The 12,070-nt window shown below is 37.3% G+C and overlaps 1 protein-coding gene across 4 annotated transcripts in view; it reads left to right on the forward strand.

The window, feature by feature from the left end:
• The first annotated feature begins 222 nt into the window (after positions 1–222).
• The window catches only part of LOC131230286 (ABC transporter G family member 28-like), a 50,220-nt gene continuing 38,372 nt past the window's right edge, over positions 223–12,070 (forward strand). The window contains exons 1-7 of one of the 4 annotated variants that reach the window (XM_058226130.1): positions 223–751; positions 896–972; positions 3,082–3,357; positions 4,054–4,117; positions 4,210–4,356; positions 4,570–4,604; positions 10,833–10,906. In XM_058226130.1, the coding sequence (XP_058082113.1) occupies positions 531–751; positions 896–972; positions 3,082–3,357; positions 4,054–4,117; positions 4,210–4,356; positions 4,570–4,604; positions 10,833–10,906 (894 nt within the window). In that variant the 5' untranslated portion in view covers positions 223–530. Of the gene's footprint in view, positions 752–895; positions 973–2,233; positions 2,273–3,081; positions 3,358–4,053; positions 4,118–4,209; positions 4,357–4,569; positions 4,605–10,832; positions 10,907–12,070 lie in introns of those variants that run through there. The other 3 variants (XM_058226127.1, XM_058226128.1, XM_058226129.1) reach the window with 3 other exon arrangements.

Genomic DNA, 12,070 nt, shown 5'->3' on the forward strand with positions numbered 1-12,070 from the left:
CTTGATATTTGGAATTTCTTCATTTTTGGAAAAAAACCATAAAATAAGCTGGAAAAAGTGATGGACAGAGTGGATATACAAAACATACATAAAGGTGGGCCCAGGATCAGGGCAACAAGTAATACGGTCGGCTAGTATAGGGATCCCGTCGTATTATTTCTCTCCATCGCGACTGACGAAAGAAGAACTAGACAATCAGCAACTATAAATAAAACAGAAAAAACTCACCTTCAACTTCGCCTCCAGTCACTCCGCGCCATTTCTCCTCCTCTTTCTCCTCAGCTCTCTCCAAAACCTAGATTTCCATCTGCATTCCCCATCTCCTCCCAAATCTCAGCCCTAGATTCCCCTCCATCATCAAATCCAACCGTCAATCACCGGCCAATCTCCACCGGCTGATCATCAATTCCATCTCCATTTCGGCCTCTCCGGTCAAAACTCCCACATTTTCCATGAATTCAACCACACCGGCTGCATTGCTATGGTCGAGTCTCTAGAATTCTCGATTTCGGTAGCGTTCGGAGATCGAGATGAGAAATGCGTCTCTTCTTGTTGTTGTTTTTGTTCTCTTCGTTTTGTCGAGCTTTACACCGTTTATTTGGTGTCAAGACATTGGCGATGACTACAATGAGAGTGATAATCCGGAGGTCGTCCCTCTCTTTACGCAGCTTATATACAACCGGATTTCAAATCTCACTAGTATACTCTCTCCGGAAATTGTCAAGCATCTTGATTTCTGTATAAAGGACTTGTGAGTAATTTGCTTTGGTTTATGATCTTTTTTTTTTTTCTTTCTTTTTTTTGTGTGTGTGTGTTTTCGGTTTGAATATTGATTTTTTTTCCCCAAAGAATTGGGATTTGGGTCTGTGATTTTGAAGGCAATGTTTTGTTGCAGGGACGCGGATTGGAATGGAGCATTCAATTTCTCGGCGGATTTGGGATTCTTAGCAAATTGCGTTCGGAAAACAAATGGTATGAATTGTTGTCTTTTTATTTTTATTTTTATTCGTTTAATTGTTCAATGGATATTTTAGGGATACATTTCCATAAAGGGGATTGCTAGCAAGTCTAGCCACCTTAGCATTCCACTCGATTCTATCCTTTCCATACCTATTTTACTTGTGGAATGATTTCAGGGTGACAGGGACTGTTAGTCTTGTCAGGCACCTTGTAGATTAGATGGAAAAAAAAATCCATTGTGATTGGATTATCTTAGCCATTGAATTAGAGATTTGAAATCGGTGGCTAACTTAGTTGAATGTCAAATGAATGGCAGTCGAATTTTATGTGCAGTCCATCCACATAGTGGCCACCAGATCAGCAGAGTACCGATCGCCCTAGACATGTGCTGTGTATGGTGGGGATCGTAGGATGGAGAGAACGAATGGTTGCTTAAGGTGGCTAGTGTTGCTCGTGTTTTCTTTCTTTATTGATAGCTGAAAATAAATAATGTTTCCTTTTTTCATGGAGCTTGACATGCATTTGTTGTTAGAAGTTGAAATTGTAGATATTTGTGTGAAGAAACCTTTACAAAGGTAGTCTTCTTATATACATGCACTAGAAGGTGAGAAAAGTGAAGATGCATGACCATGGTTCGAACTCTTGTGGGAAATGATACTTCTCTCAAAAGAATGCACAACTAAAACTAGGAAGGTCGCTGACATCTTGATGACAGGATGCTTATGAAACATGAACATGATTATAGTTGCATGATCAAGCTGTTAAAGAATGCCCTGATTATGGTCATATGATCCAATGATTAGATCAGGAGTTGCCTAGCACAAGAAACCTTATGTGCATCTTTCGTAGCTTGTAATTCCATTTCACAAGGTCAGTCTCATACTATCAGTACAATAAAGGTGGTCTATGAGATTGGCAACGGCTCTCAACAATTCAATGTTGACTCACCATGACACCTGATTGAGAGCAGAAATTGGTAGACTTGGTGAAACGAATTCCTATAGTATAGCTGTTTGTCATTTTCTCCCTGGGTCTTATATGGTACACCACGAGCAGCTACACCCAACTGAAGTGATGATGTGTCTTATCAGGGTTACCTATTTCAGTCAGTTTATAGTTTTCACTCAGGTTGTTGTCCTATCCACCAAATGGTTATTGCTTCGTTTGGTCAGCCTAGTTTTTCAAGTTTTATGGTGGGAATGAAGACATCCCTTTGCATATTTTTTCGTGACATTATCTATCAGACCTTGTGTTCTCAGAGCCTGACCGAATGGAAATGCTGAACAGAAAGGAGCACATGCTTCTAATTGAGGTAACTTGCTGTTCCTCGAAGAAATGCATGTAAGGATTTTTTTTTTTTTGGTTGTTGAAGCTATCATGACTGTTGTCTTACCAATCTCTTACCATTATTTAGTTGGTAGTGCTCATTGCATCTTTCCCATTAAGCAAGCTAAATATGACAGCTTATGGTTTGTCATGGGTGTTTGCTGAATCCACATTCCCCCTATTTCTGGAGTCAAACTTAGTGATGCATCTTTCCAAAAGTTTCTGTTGGATTTGCTTCTTCCTAGATGGATATTTCTATTACGATCTTGTTCTTGAGCTATAAACTTGGCAATTAGCATCATTACACCTGTAATTTGATGACTTCAAAAGTTCTTATAGTTCTACATTAAGGGATCTAATGCAATTCTGACTGCTAATTCTTAGGTAGAGTTGTAATGTATAATTGTCTATCATATGATCCTCTCAAGGTTTCCTTGCATTGCATCATTAGCCCTAAGTGAAGCTCTGGTGATGTTTAGAGGTTTAGTTGGATGAAGTCACTGAAGATTAGTGATGCAGAAATCTCCTCCTACTGAAGACGTTGTACGGAAATCTCCCCTGTGTGGATGTGTGTGCCTGTAGAGAGGGAGAGGACAGTAACCAGACCCTCAACTGAAAGAGATTCAAGGTGTCTAGCACTTTTGTGAGGGGCTTGAATGGTTGTTGACTGAGAATGCATGCCATAAACTATCAAAAATTTGCATCAAACTACTCTTAAGAATAAATGTATAACCACCTATGCTTCTATCCCTTATATAATCTCATTTTTGATGATGAATTCAATTGGACCAACAGGAGATGTCACGCAACGGATCTGTACAGCAGCAGAAATAAAGTTCTACTTCAATAGCTTCGTTGAAAATGGGGGAAAGAGTGTCAACTACTTGAAGCCTAACAAGAACTGTAATTTGACTTCATGGGTTTCTGGTTGTGAGCCAGGATGGTCTTGTAGTTCTGGCCCAGATCAAAAGGTTGATCTCCGTAACTCCAAGAATATGCCTACCAGAACTTATGATTGTCAACCTTGTTGTGCGGGATTTTTCTGCCCACATGGTCTTACTTGCATGATACGTAAGTACTTATCTGTCCTAGCTTGCTCTCTCCAAGTGATTTGCAATAAGTTTAGATTGGTTTCATCTCAGAATCCTACAGGGTGTTTGGTAAGCTTTTTCCCATTTTGCCTGCTCTACCTGTCATGGTACTAATCTCATGAGGTTGCTAGGAAAAGTGGTGATACTGCATTTCAAATTGGAGCCGCAGTTTGTCTTGTGCATTGGCAAAATCTCCTTTCTATCCTCTAGATTTTATGTTCCATTTTTTCCCCCCAAAATATCAGAATCACCCATATTTAAGAATCCTGATCTCCTGTGGAATGGAAGGTTAACCATATGCAATTTAATTCTCCAGTTCATTCTTTTCTGAAATCTCATTGTTGAATGACCTGTCTAATTATTTGTGTGAGCCTTAAGTCATTGTGATTTGTTATATTCTTGTTTAAGTCCCCATAAAATGGTTTTAGATTGAACTTTAAATACATGCACAAAAAACCTGTATTTAAGGTATTCCGTAACAGTAACAGTGGCCGTAACAGCTATTGCGGTCTCTCTCTCTCTCTCTCTCTCTCCCCATGACGTGTAACGGTTGCCACCGTTACCTTTACGTAATGACCTTTACGGCCCTGTAACGGCCGTTACGGCACACGATGCTTGTATTATACAAAAATTTCCTAAATCTTTGTTCATTGCTGTCGGTTTTTTGCAAGTGCAGCATGTCCCCTTGGAGCACATTGCCCGCTTGCAAAATTCAATAAAACTACTGCCGCTTGTGATCCGTAAGTTGAGATTCTGGTGTAAATTTCTTTATCTAATCGTTTTTAATGTGTATGATATGCCATTTTTTTCATTGCTGAAAGAAATCATACAGATACAATTACCAGCTACCTCCAGGAAAGCCAAACCATACGTGCGGTGGAGCAGATATTTGGGCTGATGTTTTGAGTAGTAACGAAGTATTCTGCTCAGCTGGATCATATTGTCCAACAACTACCCAGAAAATTCCTTGCAGTAGTGGGTATTGGCTCTTACCCATAAAGCCCAACAACCATCATTTATTTTTCTCATGTCATTGTTGTAGAAAGCATGATCTGGCAATGGATGTTTAGATAATGAAGAATATCTTTTAGACTCCTCTCTTGATGCAACAATTTAGCACTATTTCATCTTTTTGGATTTCGCCATTTCTATTCACTAATGTTTTTTTTTTTTTTTTACACAAATTTTTCAGACATTATTGCAGGATGGGATCCACGACTGAAAAAAGTAAGCATCTTTGTGTTAATTTAATTGCGAGTCTGTGATAAAGGCTGAATATCCTTATCATTTTACATTAAAATCTTTACTAGTTGATCTAGCACAACCAAAGGAGACCATTCATTCTGCAATGTAACTGTATATTAGTGGTGGGCAGTTGTATTTTGTGTTCCGTTTTCGGCATAGTTGTTTGTGATGAATTATTATCTCCAACAATTCTATTATATTAAGGACTTTTGGAGCAGAAGCAAGCCATCAAATGGGAAAAGATAGAATCCTTTTGTAGATACAAATCCCATATGGGTCAAAAGACAAAGTTATTTGATGCAGGACAACTAACCACTTGCTCTAAAAGGTCGAATTGATAGAGCATGGCAAATCAATTCCTTTATCTCATAGCCCATGCCCCACATCCCATGGGTTAGGTCCTCGGCCGATCCCCCCTCGTGGGCCCCATATCACATGAGTACTGCCTCACATGGGTTGCCCACCCGAGTGTGCCCTTGCATTAATCACCCCCAGTGAGGAGTCTTGAACACAAGACCTCTCACTTTGATACCACTTTGATGCAGGACAACCAACCACTTACTCTAAAAGCTCGAATTGATAGAGCATGACAAATCAATCCCTTTATCTCATAGGCCATGCCTCACATCCCAAGGGTTAGATTCTCGGCCGAACCCCCCTCGTGGGCCCCACATCACATGGGTTTTGCCTCACACGGGTGGTGCTCGCCTCACACGGGCCGCCCACCCCGAGTGTGCCTCTGCATCCCACAGGCCACCCTACTCGAGCCCGGTGTGAAAATGCCCCTGCATTATTATTTACCTTGGAGTTGAACAACCAATAAAAGCATCTAGAGGAAGTTTGTCAGGAGCTTTCCAATTAAGATAGCTTATGTCCCATTTATGGTGATTATGCATCTGTACAGCATGTTAGTAAGAAAGATTGCAGCAAGAGAAAAGCTCTAGTTAACTGTCCAAATGAAATAAAATTATACTAAATCATTTGGGTGTATTACCTAGAGAAGCATCTACATTGATTATGACCATTCATTTTCTCATGCTCTGCTATGTAATTAATATCCTACGAGTAGGATTCCCAACTCTAGAATTTTAATTATTTTATTTTTTGTCTTCTGTTGTATAAGCAGCAGGATGGATTTTTTCAGGGATGCATTTTCTTGCTTAATCCATTCTGTTTTCCATGTTATTATAAAGTCAATTATCTGGGTACTACCTTACTAGGTAAAGTCTTAGGTAGAGCTTGGGTATGGCATTTTCATCTAAATTGAAGTATTGGACATGCGCATAACACCCATTTAGGTCCCAATAAATTTGATTGTAATATACAATACATGTTGGTTACCCTAGATATTTTTCTCATACCTTGGGGCAAATTATATGCTTCTCATTTTGTTTACATTTTGATGGATATCTTCGTAACATGATTGATTATATTTGTGTGTAAATATAATTGGTTAGATGAAGATAGATTAAAATGGCTGAAGATCCTGTCAATTTACATTACTTTTTTGGATTGTGAGAAGCTGACATAGAAAACCAAAGGAGACAATTCATTCTTGTTAACACATGATATTAGAGGAATAGAAGAGAAATGAAAGAGATCGAATGATGGAGAATGAGAAGATGCATTATTCCTCTCACAATTGCTTATTTATAATAATATATATTTTTTGAAAGGTTTTATATATATATATATATATATATATATATATATTTATAATAGACGCTTACAAGAGATAAGACACCATTAGTGAGAATAAATGATAAGAACAAAATAAATGAGAATAAAATCCTTTAGTGTGGTGCTCCTCAAGAACATACGAAACTATGATTCTTTAGAACTTCTACACTCCCCCCTCAAGCTAGAGCATGGAGGTCATACATGCCCTACTTGCTGATAATATTCCTCAAATGCAATGAAATAAGTAAGAGCTTTCATGAGAATATCATTACATTTGTCCCTGAAGCGAAAAAACGGTGTATGCAACATCTTGGAAGCATTTTTCTTTCACACAAATGATAGTAGCCTTTGATATGTTTTGTCCTTTCAGGGAAAACAAAATTAGTTGCAATATGAATTGTACCTTGATTGACAACATAAACAATATCTAGATGCTTCATTGTCAAATAGATAAGATGACATAGTAGATGATGATACATGCCGGGTTTGCCAATCATATAGCTGATGAACCTTAATAGGAATATTTGTTGCATGAGCTCCAAGTAAACCCAAATTTGTTGAGTGGGTCTAACACATACTTCCTTTGAGATAGGAAGAAATAAATGGAAGAAAACCTGCAAGAAAGATGAAGGGGAAGAAGAGAAGAAAAGAAGAAGAAAAGAGTGGAAAAGAAGGAGAAAGATAAGTTTTGAAGAGCTTAAAACTGAGTTCATCAGACCCCATATTAATAACATATGCAACTTTGGAAAAATTACAAATAACATTGTACTAGTTCTCATATTACAAAAAAGACCTCATCAGTACTAGTATTACAAGAAAGCATTCAAACCTCATTTCTCAGCACTCCCCCTTCAGCTGAGCATAGATGTCCATCATGCTCAACTTGTTAAAATGATATTCTAATTTTGTCTTAAGAACTCCCTTAGTGAGAATATTAGCCAGTTGATTATCAATTGTTACAAATGGTAACTAGAGATGTTGGGAGATAACTTGCTCATAACTGAAGTGCCTGCCAACTTCAATATGCTTGGTACAATCATTCTGAACTGGATTTTATGCTATACTAATAGCTACCTTGTTATCATAAAAAACTTCATATGAACATCCACCTTGATCCCCAAGACATGCAACAGAATTTTCAGCCATAATAACTCTGCTACACATTTGCCATAGCCCTGTACTCTACTTTAGTGCTAGACTTAGTCATCACCTTTTGTTTCTTGCTTCTCCAAGTGACCAAATTTCCTATCACAAAAGTACAATATCCTACAGTCAACTTTCTGTCATCCACACCACCAGCTCAATCTACATCTATGCAGGCCTCAATGTGAAGATGGCCGTGATGTGCAAATGAAAGAGCCTTTCTAGGAGATGCCTTCAAATATTTCAAGATTCTGTCAACCGCCTTCAAGTGAGGAATCCATGGAGCCTGGATAAATTGATTTACCACACTTACTACATATGCTATATCAGGTCCTGTGAGAGATTGACCAACCAGCCTCTGATACATTTCTTTATTTAGTAACAACTCTCCTTCACTTCAACTCAACTTATGATTAGGATCTATAGGAGTTTCTGCTAGTTAGCAGCCTAGCTGATGTAGAGCAGGTCGCAGACAGTTTCATGGCCAAGATGGATCAGAAAAGGCCCAGTCGACGACAGAAGTGATCCGGGCCGTCGGACCTTAGATCGGGCGTATCTCGCAATCCGGAATGAGTTATCTGACGTAAAATATATGATTTTGGGGTAGAACGAGCTACTTTAGCCAACCAACCCTGCTATGCCGGGTTGCGCAGCCCGGAATTGCGAAAAACCCCTGGATCGATGGTCGTTTCCCTGTTTTAATTTTGTTTTTACTATAAATAGTAAGTTTTAGTTTGATTATAACTCTTCATCCGTCGGGCTTTAGGAGTTGCGCCCAACGTGAAAAGAGCTTAGAATAATTAGGAGAACGGTTTGGTGAAGCCAAATAGGGCACTTACTATTTTTGGCCGAAAACCTTGCGCACTAGTAGACATCACGACCGTCTATAAATAGTAAGTTTACTATTTATAGTAAGTCGCGAATTCTAGGAGTTTTAGTTGTAGTTTGATTCTGATTTCTTTCCCATTGCTTGGTACCCCTATTTAAAGGGTTGTGAACTCGTTTTTATTGATTGATTAATCAAATTCGAATTTATTAGAATTTATTTCTATTTCCTGCTTTCGAGAAGTCTCTGTGAGGAGTCTAGAGAAGTTTCGTGGATTCAGAATAGTTATCCTCTTGAGGAAGACGGTGCTCGACCTCACGTCCTCCCCTGCGTCTCTAGCTTATCAATCTCTTTTAGTAAGTTTGAAGTGTACTTTCTCTGAGATATAAAGATACCTTTCTTTGATCGAGCAACTTCTATACCCAATAAAATTATTCAGACGTCCTAGATCCTTATTCTCAAATTCTTTTGCCATTGCTTTAAATTTTGAATTTCCTGGGAATCATTTCCTGTCACCACAATATCATCCACATAAATAATAAAAAATATAATTGATTGTACTTGTTGCCTCACAAAAAGAGTATGTGGGAGTACCCACTCTTCTTCATTGCCTGATTGAACCTCTTCAGCCAAGCTTGGGGAGATTGTTTAAGTCTATAAATAGACGTTTAACCTACAGACCTTTCCTTTACCATCGAGGAACCGGAAACCAGTGGGGAAGCTATGCACACTTCTTCCTTCAAGTCTCCATGGAGAAACACATTCTTCACATCTAGCTGATATAGCGGCCAAGAAAAATTGGCTGTAAAAGAGTAGAACCTATATAGAGTTCATCTTAGCAATGGGTGCAAACCTCTCCTTGTAGTAAATCCCATAAGTCTGAATGTACCTATTAGTGACGAGTCTAGCTTTACACTTTTCACTAGACTCATATGCCTTATATTTTACTAGGAAGACCCATTTGCAATCCACGGGCTCCTATTCTTTGGATAAATCTACCAATTTCCATGTGCCATTCTTTATTGATAACCTCATCTCTTCCATCATAGTCTTACGCCACTTTGGATCGGAGACCACCTTGTGGAATTTGGAAGGCAAAGAAACTAAAGACGTGAAAGAATAATAGGAAGGAGACAAGGTTGCATATGAAACAAACTTAGATATAGGATATAAAGTACATTGTTCCCTTTATGTAAGCTATAACTGTAAGGCATGAGATCACTATCCTCAGAGGAAGAAGGAATACACAAAGGAGAAGGATTACTTGGTTCCAAGGAATCAGAATCAGTAAGTGGGCAAATGTGTACTGATGTCTTTTGTAACAATCCTTGAAGTTTCATTGAAAAATTCGATCAATTTCCAAATGTTTCCTCATGTTTCCCAACAACAACGATACATTACGCTATGCAACCAATATATCTCATGTGATAACTAATATGTATCCATATTCCAAGGGTGTGATACATTATGCAATAATGATACAGAAAACATTGCTTCTTTTAACAATATTCTTGTTACATGTATCTAAATGGGAAAGCCACTTTACCATCTCTAAAACTATCACTCTTGTTTGAGATGCAAAGCTCAGAAGGATCTAAAGAATCTGATAAGCTCAACTACTTTCTGGAAAAAGTGTAAAATGAAAAGACCCATCAGTATTTATTTATTTTTTGGTGGGTGAAGTTTTATATTCTTTTGATTTTAGGTTCTGGGTGGATAGTATGAACTTATGTTTTATATTCTCTAATAATATTGCTCTAGTAATTCAAAAATGATGAGACAGCATTAACAGAATAATCTATGTGCAACAATGATAAAGCAAAAGAAGAAAAGCAGAAGAATCTGTGGTTCTTCACATTTTGTGACTGTGTGCAAAAGAATTATGTTTTTAGTGCTGGCTCTGACATTGACTGAATCTGAAAACAGAAGCACAGATTTATGTTTCATTTTCATTCAATTGAATGACTGTGGTCGTGTTTAGTACTCAAAGAACTATGGGTGAAAATCACAATAAGCCTAATCCCTATAGATTCTCCAAAGGTAGACAATGACAAATTAGTCTTATTGGCTGATAACAAGATATGCACATCCAAGAGTGGAAACATTTTTGTGGCCCATTTCAACTTCCTGATTTTGGTTTTTATTTTGCCAAAAAAACGTTGGAATTGTTGAGTTTGTCATGCCCACATGTTTGTCTTTAGATCTTCTTCCATAGTTATGGCGAACATGTTTCCAATTGCATACCTGAATTTCTTGCTTCCTGTTTCCCTAATGTTCATTTTCGCATATTTGCATAACTGCTATGACAAATACTGTAAAATGGGATGTTTCTTGCCACACCTGTTTCTCAGCCTTGAAACTATGACTTCTTATATGCAGAAGTCATTAGTCTAATTTAGTTTACTTTTTCTCTGCTATTCACATCAAATATAAAGAGATGCTTCATTTTCGTTTACTTCACTGAATTTCATATTCAGACATAATGAATGCTCTCAATGTGACACTTAGTGCTAACACTGTTTAACCACTGTCAACTGAACTTCATAATGAATCTCCTGCAGGGTGCTTCAAGTTGACTACTTGTGAATCAAATACCGCAAATCAAAATATCCATGCATATGGTATCATGCTTATTGTAAGTATTTATCTATGATTTTATATCGAGGTAGATGTCTTGAGCAAGAAACAAAATTTCTGGCTTTGACCTGGCGATACTTTCCATATATATATATAAAATGAAGCATTCAAGTAATCATGTCTACTTTCTCCTGTTACTTTTTTATTTTTTTGAATAATTCTTCTATGATGAATTGCTGAGTAAGAATAAGGCTCTTTTTTTTTTCCCCCCATTTTTCAATTTTCTTTTTCTTTTTTCTATTTTATTTTTGAAGATATTGTTTATAACAAAAATACTCTCCGAGTCTCTGGTGTTCTAGATATGACCAGCTGACTTTTCTATAGTTAAATAATTCTGCCTTCTGAAATTGCCCTTGGTTATTTTCATTGGCAAACATCAAAGGTGCATCCTTTTTTTTTTTCCTCTCTTTCTAGAAGCGTCACAATCAATTCCAAAGTTGTCAATAATGAGTGCTATGCTCCATGTATTTTGGACCACCATAATGTCTTCTTCATTCGAAACTGTCCAATATACCTGTAGACAATGTTTTAAGTATCAGCGATATCGACCGATATATCCCACGATATATCTTGTATCCCACCTTTGTGATACGAAATGCACAAGTAGTGGGATATATCCCACATGTTCGATCCAGTGAGCATTTTCAATTTTCGATCTTTTTTTTTCTTCTTCTTCTGTAAATCATGTTAAATCAATGTCAAATTGTTACAAATCCATGATTTTTCATGTTTTGCATGAAAATCATGGATTGGGAGCTTCAATTTCGAGATTTGGAGGAGATGGCCGAGTTGTGGAAAATAAAAAAAAAAATCAAAATTTTCCAATTTCTCACAAATTGGTTGCAATCTTTGTGTCCAAACATAAAATCAAACATGTATATAACCTGATCTAGTGATTCTTCTTTTGCCTTTGAATGGATTGCTTATGTTTCCTTATGTCTTCTTACATTTATAAATTATATTAATAGACTTTGAATATTCTTGCATCAATTCAGTTAGACAATGCATAGATTAGGACCCCATACAAAGAAAACCTATTATATGCAATTGTTTTTTGTAACGTTTTGATTTATAAGTGTGAATTGATGCCATTTTTAACAATCACTAAAGTTTCATTGAAAAATTGACCAATTTCCTGATGTATCTCCATGTTTCCAACAAC

This window comes from Magnolia sinica, chromosome 17 (assembly GCF_029962835.1).
Source record: "Magnolia sinica isolate HGM2019 chromosome 17, MsV1, whole genome shotgun sequence".
Lineage (NCBI taxonomy): Eukaryota > Viridiplantae > Streptophyta > Magnoliopsida > Magnoliales > Magnoliaceae > Magnolia > Magnolia sinica.